Source organism: Polistes fuscatus, unplaced genomic scaffold (genome assembly GCF_010416935.1).
Source record: "Polistes fuscatus isolate 324 unplaced genomic scaffold, CU_Pfus_HIC Scaffold2, whole genome shotgun sequence".
Lineage (NCBI taxonomy): Eukaryota > Metazoa > Arthropoda > Insecta > Hymenoptera > Vespidae > Polistes > Polistes fuscatus.
This window is the reverse complement of record NW_025113096.1, coordinates 7,318,639-7,335,926: the sequence shown is the minus strand read 5'-3', so window position 1 is coordinate 7,335,926 and position 17,288 is coordinate 7,318,639. Positions and strand designations below refer to the sequence as shown.

At 30.8% G+C, this 17,288-nt stretch overlaps 2 protein-coding genes and 1 long non-coding RNA gene across 5 annotated transcripts in view; all 3 read right to left on the bottom strand.

Moving 5' to 3' along the window:
- The window catches only part of LOC122516502 (box A-binding factor-like), a 51,290-nt gene extending 41,076 nt beyond the window's left edge, over positions 1-10,214 (bottom strand). Inside the window, exon 1 of one of the 2 annotated variants that reach the window (XM_043634364.1) lies at positions 9,742-10,214. The gene's annotated coding sequence lies outside the window, so the exon portion shown is untranslated. Of the gene's footprint in view, positions 1-1,068; positions 1,147-9,741 lie in introns of those variants that run through there. The other variant, XM_043634365.1, reaches the window with a different exon arrangement.
- A 410-nt stretch (positions 10,215-10,624) lies between these two features.
- Positions 10,625-13,181, bottom strand: LOC122516501. The gene is made up of 2 exons (XR_006303582.1): positions 12,620-13,181; positions 10,625-10,857 (listed from the first exon to the last, which is right to left on the bottom strand). It is a non-coding gene; the product is annotated as an uncharacterized LOC122516501 (long non-coding RNA).
- Positions 13,182-14,720: 1,539 nt separating this feature from the next.
- Positions 14,721-17,275, bottom strand: LOC122516180 (mitochondrial import receptor subunit TOM40 homolog 1). 2 transcript variants are annotated; one of them, XM_043633789.1, is made up of 7 exons: positions 16,817-17,275; positions 16,520-16,749; positions 16,123-16,237; positions 15,788-16,041; positions 15,537-15,698; positions 15,162-15,311; positions 14,721-15,091 (listed from the first exon to the last, which is right to left on the bottom strand). In XM_043633789.1, exons 2-7 carry the CDS (start codon positions 16,695-16,697, stop codon positions 14,952-14,954), a joined length of 999 nt encoding a protein of 332 aa, XP_043489724.1. In that variant the 5' UTR covers positions 16,698-16,749; positions 16,817-17,275; the 3' UTR covers positions 14,721-14,951. The 2 variants fall into 2 exon arrangements, with proteins under 2 accessions (XP_043489724.1, XP_043489723.1); XM_043633788.1 differs by having other exon boundaries at positions 16,520-16,756; positions 16,817-17,274.
- Positions 17,276-17,288: the final 13 nt, after the last annotated feature.

Here is a 17,288-nt window from a genome sequence, read left to right as displayed (position 1 = left end):
ATAATACAAAAGAAAAAAAGAGCGAGAAAGATATAAAGAGAGAAATAGAGAGAAAAAAAGAAAGAGAGAGAGAGAGAGAGAAAGGGACTACGCAGTCGTTTCCGTTCTACCTCCGCCTGGGAAAATAACCGCCTCTTTTTACCCTCTCTTATCACTGCCCACGAACTCATGCCAACAACTACGATGACTACGACGAACGGATGGACGCGTTCTCTGCCTGTTCAGCTGTCTATCCACCAAAGAAGGAGAATAAGAAAAAGACAGGCGGAAAGAGATAAAGAAAACGAAGAAAATGTTAGCACAGTTTGGAAAAAGCTTACACTGTCAACCCCTACGTGTCACGCAACCCCCCGGTAAAAAACTGTATACACCAGGTGTGACTTTAACAAGATTTTCTTATTTAAAAAAAAGAAAAAAGAAAATCTACATTTAAAGAATAATGTTTCTAATCTCTAACGCGATTTGTACAAATTAACGATATCGCTACTTATCAAGTATTCATTTGTTGTTACGTATATACAATAATAATCGTACTAAATGATCATAATTGCGATAATTATAATGTCAATGAACTATCGGTATGATAACACGATATAGATTAGATCGATTACGATTTGAATTAAATGAAAATTCTTAAGGAATTTAATTGGTATATATGTTTATATGTGACTATCTAATCGTTAATTTTTGTTGTTGTCAGTGAATGAGAGGAAAAAAGACAAAACGAGGAACCGAGGAAAAGGAAGTGAATAGAAAAAGAAAAGAAACTATACCCGATTGAAAGAAAAAGAAGGAGGAGAAGAGAGAGAGAGAGAGAGAGGGAGAGAGAGTGAGTCTGGTGCAAGGTGGAGGTGGTAACAATACTGAAGTTTATCTCCACGTCCTTGGCTAATCTCTCTACCCGCAAGAGATTACTCTATCGCGACGATTTGTGCTACGTAGAATATACGTGATTTTTATTACAACTCACCATCGTCCGCGTCAGTTATCTGTGATGAAAGGTCCATATTGTCTATATTACGATCACATATACAATTAAAAACACTAAATACTTAACGTTTTAATTACCATTTTAATTCTTCTTCTATCCTTCTTCCTCTGTATAATCATGGTCTTCCAACACTAAACACTTTGTTTTCTCTTTTCATTTCTTATTTAAAAATAACATGAAATAATTGTCATTGATGATGTATATGATTGGTTGATTAAACATATGATTACAATCGTATTATATTATTCGTCATAATTTTGGTATGTTTATTGATCGAAAGATTGAAAGAAATTTGAAAAGAAGATAAATAAAAAGGCATTGATATTCATTCGAACGTTTAAGAGACGGTTCTGACAGTTATTAAGACCGCCGTAGCTTGAAACTCCTCGAATTCCGCCCACGCACATACATTATACTTTTATGTGTGTGCGTGTGTATGTGTTCCTTTTTCTCTGCTCAAAGTATACGGGGACAGAACGTTAGTAGAGAACAGTAAACACGATGCGATGCGTTTTACGTTAGATCGCACTGCGAAACGCTATCGCGGACCGACCACTGAGCGATACCTTATCTGAACTAGTTGTGTGCTTACAGTGACTCTCAACTTAAATATGTCTAAGTATATTTATGTTTATATTCATATACAAACATACTTTTGTTGCCTATGCTAAAGTTACGTATAATTTGCAAAAGGATTAAGGGGTATCTTTTGATCTTTCAAAAATTTAATATCTCAAATCTAATCATATTTTAAACTCTACGAATGCAACTAATTTAAAAAAGAAAAAAAAACAAAAATAATTATCCAGGTAAATAAAAAGATATTTTTAAATTGAAAAGAAGAAAAAAGCAATGCATTTATAAAAAAAAAATTTTCTTCATTCGAATTTTAAAGCAACGCTCGCGTGAAATGAATTTCAATCGTAATCGAATATACGATCCGTATGTAAACACGGTTTAAGAATCGGTATGGGAGCCGCGTCGTATGTCAGAACTCGAAGATTCTTATCTACATGATAAGACGCAGCATTCATGAGTTTCATTAGGCTTAGCCGTCGAATCCTTCCTTGAAAAATGACGCTTTTTCACATACACACTTACCACACACACACATATATATATACATGTATATGCATGTATATATTAACAAACATGTACATATATATGCATATATACATTAAAACATCGTTTTCTAAGCATCAAATTAAATACATAGAATAAAGTAATTAAGACAAAATGAAACTACAAGGTAATTGATTTTTAATGACTGATAGATTACTGCAATGATCAGATTTGATTTTAACGATTTGAATCTGTAATGTTATTATTGTATGAATTATAACTCAGAACGATGATCATAATACATTCTCAACACTTCGTACGTGCACTTTGATTTTGAATTTGTCTAATGATCGTAAAGTTAAATTTAAATAAATTTCAAATAAGCAACATACGTTCAAATAATATCGAATGAATCTTTCGTTAAAAAAACTATCACGAAAGATATTCATTAGTACGATACTTAACAATTACGATTCCAATCACTGCATTTTGTCGTAATGAAGAAGAAATAAGACAACGAAATCGATTCGTCTATCGTAAGATGAAAGGACGAACTTATTAACCGAGTTCTTCATGATGTGTACGAAAAGAAAGTCAAAGGCTTACTGACCTCCGTTATTCGAGGTGTACCATAATATAGAATTTTAACTCAGATATTGTAAACACGTTAAATAGGAAAACAAACAAAAATCTCGCGCTAACGTCTAAAACACACTATTTTAAACGTCTTTTCGCGCGTTTATATCTTTTCAATCTATTTATAAATAATTAATATTAGAAAAAAGATAAATTAATAAATAAATAAATCAATCTGACAATACTATTACTCGATACACAATGAAATATGATAATTTGAGCTTCTAATTAAAAAGTCAAATAAGAGACAATCGTTAAGATAAACGTGTATTATGTTCTTAACTTACACGTGACAATTCGATCTCCGAAATTATATACAAACATATTATAATGGTACACCCTATATATCGCGAGATAAGTCATATCGGTGTGTACCGGTCGATAGAAAGGCACATACCATTTCGCTTAACAGGCTACCAAGCAAGATAGAACAAGACGGTGCATGTGCCAGATATCGTGCCGACGGTATTGGTGCGCATTATCACTCGGTATTTCGTGAAATCAGTCGCCGCGAGAGCTGCCTCCAGCTCAGTACATCAACGGACCGCTCCATGAACTACCTTTCTCCTTCTAATAATTACATTCTCTCTACCCTTTTCTGTTTTGGCATTTACCTACATCGTACAAAAAAAAAGGAAAAAAAAGAGAGAGAGAGAGAGAGAAACAACGAGACTATTCGTTACAATCCTCTCGAAATTGTTTACGGTCAAACGGAGTAATAAATGATTTCGCGTGTGTAAAAGAAAAAATTTTGTAAAATAAAGGCTGTGCTTATTTACAATTACTTCTCAAGTGTTCTTCCTATGATTGTCTGTGAACAATAGTAAAAATTGTGCGTTACGTTTTATTTCCTAATGTTATCGTTTTTAATTTCGATTTAATTATTTTTTATGGCCAAAATTTTGTGTACATCTGCATTTATTATACCAAATATTATATATACACACACATGTGCAGATATGTTTATTGCATATGTGTATATATATTTATGTCTGTAATTATGTAGCTATACTTACGATCGAATCCTTAGAAGTCAAGTTGGACGATGTTACGAATTGTTTACGAATTGTTCGAACGTTACGCGAAAGAAAATGTGAGTCGTTAAATACGCTCGTTCGATAGCCTTGAACGAAAAAGCATCGCGTATTTCGTGACGTCGTTGGTGCGCGTTTTTTCTTTTTTACTTTTTTTTTTTACTGTTTGACAATTCATATCGGTGCAGTGTAGGAGGAAATAAAAGGAAACAACGGGGGGAAAGCTTATACTTGCATAAAGTAAAAAATTAATCGAAAAAATTAATGGCAATGATTAATTAATATTTTATAATACTTTCATTGTCCTTTTGTTTGATTTTCATTATTAATGAATAATATTGAATATTTTTGCTAAAGGACACCCGGTATATAGGAAGTAAGCACACTCAACTCCGAACGCAATAGCAACACTGCACCGATGGAATATGTCTCAACGTGTTGTTTATGTTTCTGTTTCTTTTTTCCTTTTTTTTTGTGCACCGACCAAGAGAGAACCGTTTCAGAAAACTCGAAAACAATCGCGACCACCGGTGCACTAACTCGAAATGACGTAATGTAATACACATGTTCGAAAGAAACGTCGTCGTTCATGCTAGCAAACAAGCACGAACAAGTGTCCCAGATCTTACAAAATAATTGTACAAAATTATAAGTTGTTCGATAATAAACAGAAGTCGGACAATCGTTCTAGAAAAATTGTTCTTTTATAAGATATCAATAAACCGTGCTTCCAAAATTTTTAAACTATAGAGTGAAACAATTAAAATAATTTACTTTTTTTTCTGTAAAAGGTATAGTTAACCCTTTGCACTTCTTAATTTTTTTTTACCGAGCAACAACTCCATAATTAATTTAAAAAATATACCAAAAAAGGAGGTCTCAATAAAATGTTCTTTCGTAACAGTGCAGAGCGTATAACAAATATTATATTGAATTTAGCTCGACATTAGAATTGGTATAAGAAATGTGATGTCGAGCCATACTCGATATAGGAGTAATAAGGGTTAATATCGTCAAAATAATTAATTGGGTATAATTTTGTATACCTTTGAAGTCGCACACTTACATTTTATTTTATTTCTTTTCAAGATAAGTATGAGTTATAAGCCTCGATATAGAGAATTTATATTATACTCATCTGCTATGAAAAAGAAAAAACAAAAAAAAGAATAATTAGAAAACATTTCAATCATTAAGGAAAAAAACATGGTGTTTAGATTTTCGAGTCTAAATTGTAACCTAAATAAATTTTTCGACCGTGGTTAATGCATAATTTCTTTCTGGTTACGTAAAACGATAGCTACTTGTAAGCGTATACTTAAAAATAATACATACTTTAAATTTCATGTTAACGTTATTTTTTCCTTGTATTTGAATTCAAAAATGTTATATTTTACTAAAAAAAAAAAAAAAAATAAACAATAAAAATAGCACGCTTTTTCTTGAAAAAAAAAAATATGTTCGCGGTAGGGACACATAATTATCTACCTTTCTTCTTCGGTACTACAGGATCCAAACATATAACTCACGATTTCGAGATAAAGAAAACAGTAATTTCTTGGAGAGAAAAAGAGAAAAAAAGAACAAAAAAAACAACGATGATGACGCAAACGACGAATTCGTGATGTGAAACATTTTATCAAAGACGAATACCAAGAATTCGAACTGAATATAAGGTACAAATAGAAAATCTTGAAAAAAATAAAAATTCAAGTAACCAGTTCGATATATAGAATAATTATTTTCTATAACCGATAGCATTGCGATAGTTTATGTTATCGATATATATATATGTATATAAATTCTTAAGATTCTTGGATTTATATAGAGAAACGTCTATGAGATTAACATGTGTTCTTGAATGCGAGCATGAAGATCATTGAAGATTTAACATGTTTGTATATGTGAATTGATGAGAAGAAATAATTTTCGTTCAGACGCGTGTTTTTAGACTTCGCAAACTTTATAGAGTTTATTCTGCGATAAGGAGGGGAGGAGAAGATGGGTGAGGAATATTATTATATGATCTTATAAAATCGAAAAGTGATCTATCTTGGATCAGATTTTAAACGGAAGGCGGAGCGTACACGGTAGGAAGAGCTTGATTCTTCTTAACGAACCATTCGCCTTTCACCATGTTGCCGCCATTTTCAAGAATCTCATGCTCTATCACATATCGTCCATGTTCAGTCAAAATTCATTAACATTTATGTTAAATTAAATTATTACTTATCAAATAAATATGTAGTGGGGGAAAATTCAAATTTGGAAAAAGTATGCTTTATGTTAATGCTCTTTCACATAATATTATTAATATTTTTTATGAAATAATATATAATAAATTCTAAAAAGTAATTTTCTCCTGAAAAAAGATGAAAATGTAATTAATGACGTTTGGCTAAATATAGACGGTATACTATACAAGTCGTTTAATTCGCTTACAAAATATTATTTAAAAATAAAAATGAATTGTTTTCTTCTTGATTTATTAATTCCATTAACACAAGTTCTGACGTTCGTTGAACCAACAAAGAAAAATGAATAAAATAAATAACAAAAAAAAAGTAATAATTCAAAATATTCATAACGCAATTGGACTTGGATCAAGTGGTGACATATTTAATTAGATATTTACGTATCTCTGGAAAATTGCAAATAAACGTCACTAATGCTGTATCACGTATTCTGTCTCTAAATGTTGATCTTAAAAAATAATCGAAATGAAAAGATTCATAAAGAAAAAGTAGAGAAGAGGGAAAGGGAGAGAGGGAGAGAGAGAGAGAGAGAGATAGAAAAAGAAGAGATAAAAGGAACGAGCAGCTATATATCATCTCGCAAGTAGAAGATAAATCTATCTTTTAGAAATAAATATATTATGTAATATGTATCGCGCTTTGATAAATAAAACTCGGGTATATAGATTTCGCTAAGAAACATAATCAAGATAAAATGAATGTAATTAAAAAGTAAAAGCATAACAAAAGAGTTAAAAAAAGAAACAAGAAGAAAATAATACGAAGAAGAAGAAGATATAGGTTATAACATATTAAAAGATTATATTGCAATTTTATCATTCATGTTATCGTACATTCTACATTCGAAAAAAATTCTAATCGCAAACAGACGTATGTTCTTGACTCGTCTTGTCTTTGACTAAATTTTTACAATATAATACATGTAAAGAAGACATCGGTAATAAGCTGAGAAAAGAAAAATCTTCGAAAAGAATATCTTTAATAAACGTATCAGACATATTGTCGATAATAGAATATACTCAATGAATATGATTCATGATACGTCTAACTAGAGTCAAATATGTCGGTATATGTATTATTAGATTATATCACTTTTGCGGTTAATCTAACTATACAGGGAAAATACCGCGAAAAAGATAGATAAAGGCTAACGACACTCAATGATATCTTTGGAAGCTGTATGGTGATATAAAGAAACTGTAATAATAACAACGTCATCTGCATAAGGCTAATTACGAGATCAATAATTGCGAGATAAATAGTACACACATAAATTTTGAACGTTATATTTGTTTGATCTCTCCCTCTCTCTCTCGAACAAAGTTTCTATTTTCATATAAAAAAAAAAAAAATAAGAAATATTTTCATCTAAATATTAATGCGATGAACTTTTCAATGATAAATGTCGACGAGCGGACAATATTTAAATTATTTCTCGCGGATGTGGTTTACGTTCGAGGAAATAACGGTTCCCATGTTTAAAAAAAGAAAATATTCTTCAGGATTTGCAATATTATACAATGCAAGAGAAAAATATTCGATAACGTAAACGAGCGAAAAATAATCGATGACTATAATATCGAGAATGACCACGTCGATATTTCTCAAATATTCATTTTTTCATAGAAATTCAAAGGAATTCTTTTACATTCCTTTCCTCGTTTTCTAAATCCTCGTATAAAAATTGAGATATAATTCTAAATAATGACGAAATAATACAAATTTTGAAAGAACGAACGAATTTGTTTAAATAAATCAATAGAGAGAGATGTAGAAAGATAGAAAGATGCCGATGATTTTAATGTACATACGTTTATTTACGTGAACTTTGACTCTTCTGCTCTTGCCTGACCTGGATTCTTTGTGTGTGTGTGTGTGTGTGTGCGTACGCGTGTGTATGTGGATGTGGGTGTCGGTATGTGTATGTGTGTAAATATAGAACATTCATCGAATCTAGAACTTCTTTCTCGACGGCATAAAAAAATAAAAAAAATAATAATTCGTTAAAAACGAAAAATATATTCTTTACTATTCCAGTGCAATAAGAAAACGACGCTTACGTTATTAGAATTGCTTAATCGACTGGAGAAAGTTTGCTGTGCGAGGATATTTAGGTATAAAGGTTACCTGAAAACGATCATTACTCTCGTCTCTTATCGCTTGACGAAAATCATATATTTAAAAAAAAAAAGAAATTTCTCTCGGACGACCCGACATCGTGCACTCTCACCTCTTATTTACGTAAGAATAATTATAAGATACGACATTCATAAGAGAATATTTTCTGACAGTGAGTAAGATAAAGACTCTTCGAATGTTACCTAAATTCGTAAAATTCCACTAATAACAAGAACGTTAATTTTGTTCAAATTTTCTGACATAATTCTAACTGAAAATTTAACTGAATAAATGAAATACACAAATATCAAAGAAAATTTCCAACGATTTCTAATGTAAGTTGTTAAATTTGGATATTTTCGAAAAATAACTTTCGAAAGAAAATTCGAATCAAATCACTAACTCGTAAATTAGACGATTGAAGAATTTGACAAATGTTTCGAAACTTACTACGTACTATTCGATCTCAGTTTATTGTTCTAAAATAATTATCTTAAATAGAATATAAAAAGATAATAAAATTTCCCTCTCATTGTCATTTATAATGATCGTCTCAAAAGTCTAATCTAACGAAAAGTTCTAAACGACAAATAAAATAATAAGAAAAAAATAAATAAAAACTAAAAACCCGAAAAAATATTGGAAAAATTCAACAAGGAAAAGAGACACCAGCCGCATTTTTAACGTCAATCGTGACGAGCGATTGAGTGACTCAAGGGACATGTGACGCAGCGAACAAGTGTTTAAATAGAAATAATGACGACCCTGGACGATCGTTCAAACCGATAAAATTCAAACATATTCGAGACTACGACTACGACAAGGTAGGCCAATAGACGAGCGAAATTTATTAGGTAAAAACTCGACCATTCCTATATATTTCTTTCCTCTGCAAAGAATATAACTGACAATAATTTTCAACCACGCATGTAGAACATTCTTGCAAACGAACAAAAATGTACGAAGATATGTTTCATAACTAGTTTCACATAAAACGAACTTGCTAAGGGTCATCTCCACTTAGATTGTTTATTCGTTAGCAACAGTGATGCAAGATAAGAAGATGAGTACGATCGAGTTTTTTTGATGTCACGTGAATTATTGATAAGAGAAACAAGATAGGTCGTGTTTTTGTCAAAGAGTTTAAACTCTCGTACTCCTCTTTGCGACCTATAGCGATTGATCGTATATTAAATTGTAAAGAAAAATATGCTAACACAAATCCGTGATACATCTATCTTTCTAGATATCAAAGATGATAATATTGATACTTGGATGGTTGAAATAAAATAAACAATAGAACACGAAGAACGAGAAACGACAAAATTAAAATTCATAAACGGCAGTCGATCGTTTACGCACGTCAATCGCTGTACCAGCGGCTTATAACATAACGACAACGATAACTGTTTTATCGCACGCAGGGGCTACGTTATCATTCTGATACCCAACATATATACATTCCCCGTAAGCAGCCCCCGGTCTCCAGTAACTCGCGGACCACCGGCCCAGTTCACGTAATACGCTTTCGGTAACACGATGTCATCGACGTTGATAACCGCGGGATTGATTCTTTGAAATGGGAATAACAAAGGCAAAAAGAAAAAGTAAATAAAAAAATAAACAAACAATGAAAATTACTTACCAAAATAAATCACGATATCGATACTTGGTTACTTCTGGTTCTCCAAAATCGTCACTTCTTCTACTTCATCTGCTTCTTCTTCAAAAGTGTCAAAATCAACGAAATACACAATTCAAAAGTAGAATATTAAATCACTATAAAAATTCTATGAACCAGTGTACTCGTCAATGAATTATACTTCCTTAGCTCTCTGCTTTTTTTTTTTGATAGAAGAATCTGTCTTTATTTAAGAATCTCTCGGTTAATTATTTCGAATGAAAACTCTCTAAATGTTTCAAATAAAAAACAGAATAATAAGTGAAAAAGCACGAGTGAGTACCAATCGACCAGTATCGTTGAAAATAAAAGTTCTTTACTTGGTCGTTCTAATATAAGACTCTCTCGTTTGGCTACTGCTCTATGATCGAAAGCTCGTGTATATTATGTACTTACATAGAGTCTGAGCTGTGGTGAACGTGGCGCGAGCACTACAGAGAAAAAGAAAGGGAAGAAGAGAGAGAGAGAGAGAGAGAGAGAGAAAGAATAGAATGAATAACGAAGAAAGAGAATTGAAGAAAAAGGAAGTATTGGTTAACTAATGGTAGAAAGAGAGATAGAAGGAGAGGGAGCAAATGAGAGAGAGAAGAGGGGGTGAACTCCTCGAAGCAAATACTTTGGTCAAACTGAAGTCAGGGAGGGGAGAGGAATTAATGCCCACTACGTCCTACTTGGTAAGGTAGTGGGTATGGCGCAAATCGGCTGGGAGAAACGCGTTCGTTCTTCTGGCTTCTGCGCGCGCATAATTCCTCTTATCAGAAGTTTAAAAAGAGACAGTATGAGAGTTCGGAGGGAAGGAGTATGGCTAACTTAAGACACCCTCTTCCTCTTCAACATTCGAACGTTGGACGTAACATATATGTATTAGAAATAATCGTAGCTAAGCAACGTGTTATTACTTGGATGATTCTTCCATGTTTTTTTCAAGATCTTCTAATTTTTTTCTTTTTTTTTCTTTTTATGAAACCAACGAAAGAAAAGAAAGAAGTTGAAGAAATCGTGTCGCCATTATCGTCTTCTTCTTGAATTGTATTTATTTTTGTATCCATTTTCTCTCTCTTTCTCTTTTGGTTAGCTTGTCTGTAATAAAATGAACGTATATTAGGAAATATTCATTCTTTACTACATTCTTTTGATTTTAAACAAAATATTTTCTAACAACTCTAAATTTTATCAGATTTAGAAAATGTCCATGGGTTATAGAATGACTTTTAAAAGGTTTGTTAACAATATACTTTCAAAATATAACAAAGATTTTAAAACTGTGGACCTTGGATTTCCATTAATCTTTTTAGTTTGAACTATTACAAACATCTTAACCTTCGAACTTTACAAACTAGAAATACAATACAATGTATTACATTGTATTACATTACAATGTGTATACATTTATTGTTTTCCTAATTCAAATAAGGATATGTTAGAAACAAATAAAAGAAAGTTTATCTGGAAAAAGAAAAGCATTACTTACCCTTAGAAATTTAAAATGAGTCATTTGATTAAATCTATTTTAAATTATCTCCTACGTATTTTCTCAAAACGAATGACAATCCTAAAAAAATTTGGACATTTTCAAATATAAATAAATACAAAATTGTAATGTGTAAAGGAAAAATCTAAAACTTGTTGCTACCTTCGAAAGTATAAACGATCGATACTACCATTTCGTTTACTAATAGTTTTCATTTTAACTAGTTGTCAAATGTTTCATAACTGTAAGTGTTGTAAACGTTATAGGATCGCGAGCAATTATTTACATTCAAACCAGAATTATGAAGTATTTAATATCAAGGCACAGAATTCATTTCTACACCTAATATAGAAGTAATGAATAAAAAATGTTGTCCGTCATATAAAACATTGACATTCATATTTTGTTGAGTATCAATAAACGAAGTTGCCTACTGACTAAACAAATTCGCTGCACTAAATATTGAAATTTATGATGTGTACATTACAGCAGCGAGAATCGTCATTTTCTTATCGAACTGTCTAACATAACATGCATTCTGATTGTCGCAGATGTATTCTGTAACGTGACCCTGCAAAGTCGCACTTTCGAATACGTTGCGTATTTACGTGCACTTATACATACATAAACTTAGAAAGATTTAAATATGTGTACAGTTACGACATCGATTCCTGGCATTGTAGCGTTCAAATCACCCTGTACTACCGTAATCTCGAATATACGGATATTATACCAATCAATTTTTAAGCGGGAAAATCACAAGTTGTTCTAGTTGAATTCTAAATGTCCATTGACATACTCTTTATTTATAACGAAAATAGTTATTTATTCATTTTCATTTCCCTTAAAATCATATTCCATAAAATAGAGGCTGTCCCAAAAGTCGCTTTACCGAAAAAACAAAAAGAATTCAATATTGATTTATTAATTAAATTATTAAAATTACAATATTTAGTTTACCTAAAATATGAATTTCTAATTGCAGTGCTGTTAAATAAAGTATGACCCCGCGACTAAATATTTGCCAAATACAAATTTCTAATGTTTCAATTCGATAAAGCGACTTTTGGAGTAGCTTATATTTTATTTCATTCATTAAAATCTTCGAAATCATGTCTCTTTTTTGTAAAAGTAATATTTTTTATTCAAATAATATTTTAATCGTGATATTATAATGTACAAATTCTGCAATTTATGATACCAAGATGATACCAAGGAGGTACCAGGAAGATACCAAGATGGCCGACATACATATTTAAAATTCAATGAACACCCAGTAGATAAAATTATAGGTAAAGGCGTATGCACATAAAGGAGTAAAACATTAAGTGTGGTAGTAACATCAACTAGAAACGATAATAATGCTTGAACCTTGTCGAAGAAACGTCGTTATAGAAGTCTAAGAAGGAACGAAGAACTTGGCTTTGTATTCGACGTTGAGTGGCTGTTCGCGCACAGTGTATTCTTCCATGCTCATTTTTATAGCCTCTAAACGATTTCCATACTAATCGTTCATTGTTTCTCTTCCGGCTTTTCTACCTAACGTAACGTAACGTTTTATATTTGTTTCATTTATTCCTATCAAGAACGATCTCGTTTACCTTCTCGTCTCTCAACTCGATCGCGAATATGAAACTCATTTCGAATATTGGCAATTATAAGTTTACGACAAGCATATAGATATGCGATACATATTACAAATGGTTCTTACGAATGTATAATAATTCCAAAATTGTCTACTGATGGCGCCTTCAACCAAACGAATTATTTTTCTTTGTCAATTTATATTTTTTCTCCCTCCCTCTGTAGATAATTTATCGATTAAGCGAAAAAACTTGATAAAATACTTTAGTCGGTATTGCAGAACATAATTTATACACGCGAATAGAAATTATGAATAAAATTAATACAAATGTATTGATAAAAAATTATGACAAATGACTAATTCAAATAATTATATAAATAGATTTTATATGATTTATTTTATAATATAATTATTTATATTATATCTATATATATATATATATATATATAGACACAGATATTTATGTAAACTGTTTCTTATGTTAGTTTGTAAACTAAGGAAAACATATTGTGATTACTACATGACAAAACAGAGTACAAGTTAAGAGATATAAATTATGTTAGGCTTTTCAGTACAAATATCCCATAGCGCAGCATCGAATATCAAAGAAAGCATAAAGTAATATAATATCATTTCTTTTTATCACTAAGGAACATACCCATATACATAAGTGTGCTTCGGCAACCTACTAACATATATCATATGTGTAAAAGAGTTATCGTACCTATAATTTCATTCATAACCACCACTAATTAATAATTATACATATTACTTATTTATTACATGATGAATTTATCTGTGATTATTAATATTCATTCAATTTTCAATTACCTTAATAACAAAATAGTAGGAGAAAAGAAAACATAAATTAGGTAAAACGAAGAGAATTAACTGTCTTTTATTTAACAATAATTCAAAAGTTCACTCTCTTATGTAAACTTCTTCAACAATATACACACAATCTTTTTATTAAGTTCTATTTATTTAACTCTGCAAACTCCTGAGACAAATAAATCTTCGTAAAAAATAACGTAATCACAAAAAATACTAATATTATATACTATAGCATTATTATTTTTCATGTTATTTTATTTACCTTTTCAGTCAGCCTTTAAATAATTTCTTATTCGCGGTGACAATCAGTTGTGATTTAGATAATCGACAAAAAATTATAAAAGTTAAAAAGACAAAAATGTATCTTTACGCACATATGAAAAACAACAATTTCGTTAACATCGTATGTAGTAAGAAATGCAAAAAATTACATAGTCCCATATTGCAACTGCATTTATGTAAGATTCATATATATATATTCATATGTAGTTTATATTTAATACATTGGCATTATATGTAATAAAAATAAGTCATATATATATATATATATATATATATATGATATATTTATTATTACAAAGTAAATAAATAATATGCATAGATACATAAACATATATATATATTATATATATGTATAATATATGTATATGCATTTATGTATCCGTTATATTTCTTTAAAATAAAGTATTCATTTTTAAGAAGTATATTTCCAATAAATCTTTATAACCTTAAAAAAAAAGATTCACATTAGGTAATACCTAAGTATCCAAGAAATCTTTGTATGATTATCAACGTTATATTTGAAATCTCTATATTTTCATATAAATGAATAATTACTTGGCTGATAAAAAAAACTTAATTTGGGATATAGATAATGATTTTCTAAAAATCTTTCGTTATTAGCACACGGATATTTTTATATACATTTTTGTTTTTACAAATCCGTAAATGCAGTAAATATTTGTTTCTGACTTAAAATAGAAACAAAAATGCTGTTTACGATATAACAGAAATGGTAATTTAAATGTGAAATAATCTAGTGACTTCAGAATATTTTGTAAATCAATTATCCTACAGTGTAATAAAGTGAATGTTTAATTGTGTGCTCGAATAATATAACTTGACTAAAAGATGTTTCAATAAATGATGGATGGGAGACTGAGAAAAGATACTAACTATGCATCGTTAATGCTAGTTACATTATTATCTTTAGTAACATGGCAGTAAAGCACTGCTCCTTTCCATCCGTATGATAATAATCAATTACGTAAACTAGCATAACTCTTAGCCAATAATAAGGCCACAACCAAGTCTAAATTGTTGTTTGGTGTGATTAAGCATGCCACTAAGTGCGAAAGAAAATGGCAATGGCTGTAATTTCTTTTCTAATACAGCACCAACTGTCCAATTTGTATCAACACTTCCTGGAATATTTTAGGAGTGAATATAAACGTGGGATTATATTTTTAATAAATGATATCAAATCTGTCATACCTCTGAACAATAAATCTGCTTTAGGTAAATCGACTTGATAGGCAATAGTTCCCGTGGACTCCTGCAATCGTGCATTAATTTCCAACTCTACGCCTACTTGCAAATTCTGACTAGCTTTCTGATGGAAACAAACGTGACAGCCTGCAAGACCTGATACAAAAGATAAAAACTATATTACAAAATAATTGATCAAATCTTCTTCTTCTTCTTCTTCTTCTTCTTCCTCTTCCTCTTTTTATTAGGACTTTGTCCTGTTATAATAGCTTTTTTTATTGCTATTTCTAGGAGCGATTTATTGTTTTTACCGAGGATATGTTGCTAGCCTCACCCAGAGATCAAATCTTAATATTACTAATAACAAAATGATATATTAACCTAAACTACAACTAATCGTAGACTCTCCATTTGTATATCTGCCAGCGGCTGATACAACAAATATTTGTCCTCCAGGTAACCCTGGACCTCGTTGATATGCAAGTTCACCTCCCAAAGCAAGAGAGGGAGAAAGACTCTGAAGATAATGCATTACTAAAACACCTGAAGAACATATCATTGATATTATTCTTTTGTAAAATAAAAATCAATTAATGCATTAAAATGTACTATTTTACATGTGATATACTTACCAGAGCCATTAAGAATATCTGGATTTCCTAACGTAAGAGAAGCTGTATATGCATCACCACGATAATCGTTTGTCATTTGTACAGCAGTAAATTTGCTTCTTTGTACTTGAACTGCTACCTTAGCCCTTAGTCTCTGCCCTAATTGATGAATTATATTAGCATTTAGATTTCCAGTAGGGTCAATATCACCAAATAAAACTGGGTAAGCTTCGGTGGGACATATTTGCTTAGTACCCACATAAGTCGCACCAAATCTGAAAGAAAATATCACGCACATGTATAACGCACTTGTATAACCACGTTGTCATTTAAAGAAATACTTCAATTCAACATACCTGTATCCAGACGGTGTTACAGAACTCATATTGATTGTATGAGAAATCTGAAAATGGTTACTAAGACCCTTATTTAACATCAACTTTGCTCCTTCAAAATTAACGGGGAGTACATCTGTGAAAATTTCAACCAGTTTGAAAACCAAACAAAAAAAGGGAATTAATGTAACAGACTATAGATTTATGTTTTCTGTTACATCTTAATTAAAGTCTAAATAAAAATAACAACAGAGGTAAAAATAATGTTAATTAAAAGAACAGCTATGTTTTCAATACCTAATAATAAAAAAATACATAAATAATTAAATTTTAATTCATAAAAATATGAAAACCGGTGAAAGTCTATATTTAAGAAAGATATTAAGTTTCCATTAATGACATGTATGTAATAAAATACCTTTACACTTCTTATGTAGGTCCTCGATCGTGCCAGGATTTTCAAGACGATCTGAGATAGGAGTAGACGGCGCAACCCCGGTCGTAGGGTCTGTCTTTTCAAATTGAAGAGGAACCGCAGGAACTGATGTTGGAGGCGGAGGTGGTGGAGGTACAGATGAAGCCGACACGTTTCCCATTTTTTCTAGTTTCCTTATTTTCTTCCAATAAGTTTTAAACACTTTCTTCGACCTACAATCTATGTAATCAATGTTATCGTTATTATTGACTCTTGTTAACACTCTAACCATTTACTTACACGAATGTAATCTATCTACTCTGGCGGTTATAAAATTCGGCGTGTTTCACCGTAAGTCGCCATTTGTAAAGGAGGACAACCACTGCCACTTAGACCACGAGTTTCCTCTTTTCCTCCTTAACGTTTTACACTTAGTTCATAGACGAATCATTTCATGCCTATCTTCATAGTATTAAATTTTTTTTCTTTCTTTCTAAAATTTCTTTCCATATAATATAGGAGATAAATTCAGTATTTTTGTGATAATCATTGAACGTGATCTCTTTATTTGCAATCCTGTGTTCAAAAAATTATTAGTTAATTTTTCACATCTGTTTAAAGTATGACGCTTCATATTTTTATCCAATAGGAATATTAACAATCTAGGGAAAACGATAGAAGTAGAATGAAACGTTTCTATTGGCTCAAAAATTAGTCGCCATATTTAACAATTGATTATTACAAAGGCGCGTTAATTTGAATAATTTATACT

Excerpts from the sequence above, each read along its gene's own strand:
- LOC122516180 (XM_043633789.1), bottom strand. The coding sequence starts at position 16,697 with ATGGGAAACGTGTCGGCTTCATCTGTACCTCCACCACCTCCGCCTCCA. Across the intron at positions 16,238-16,519 it reads CCTACATAAGAAGTGTAAAG|ATGTACTCCCCGTTAATTTT; the intron begins GTATTTTATTAC and ends AAATTTTCACAG. Across the intron at positions 15,312-15,536 it reads TACGATTAGTTGTAGTTTAG|GTCTTGCAGGCTGTCACGTT; the intron begins GTTAATATATCA and ends CTTTTGTATCAG.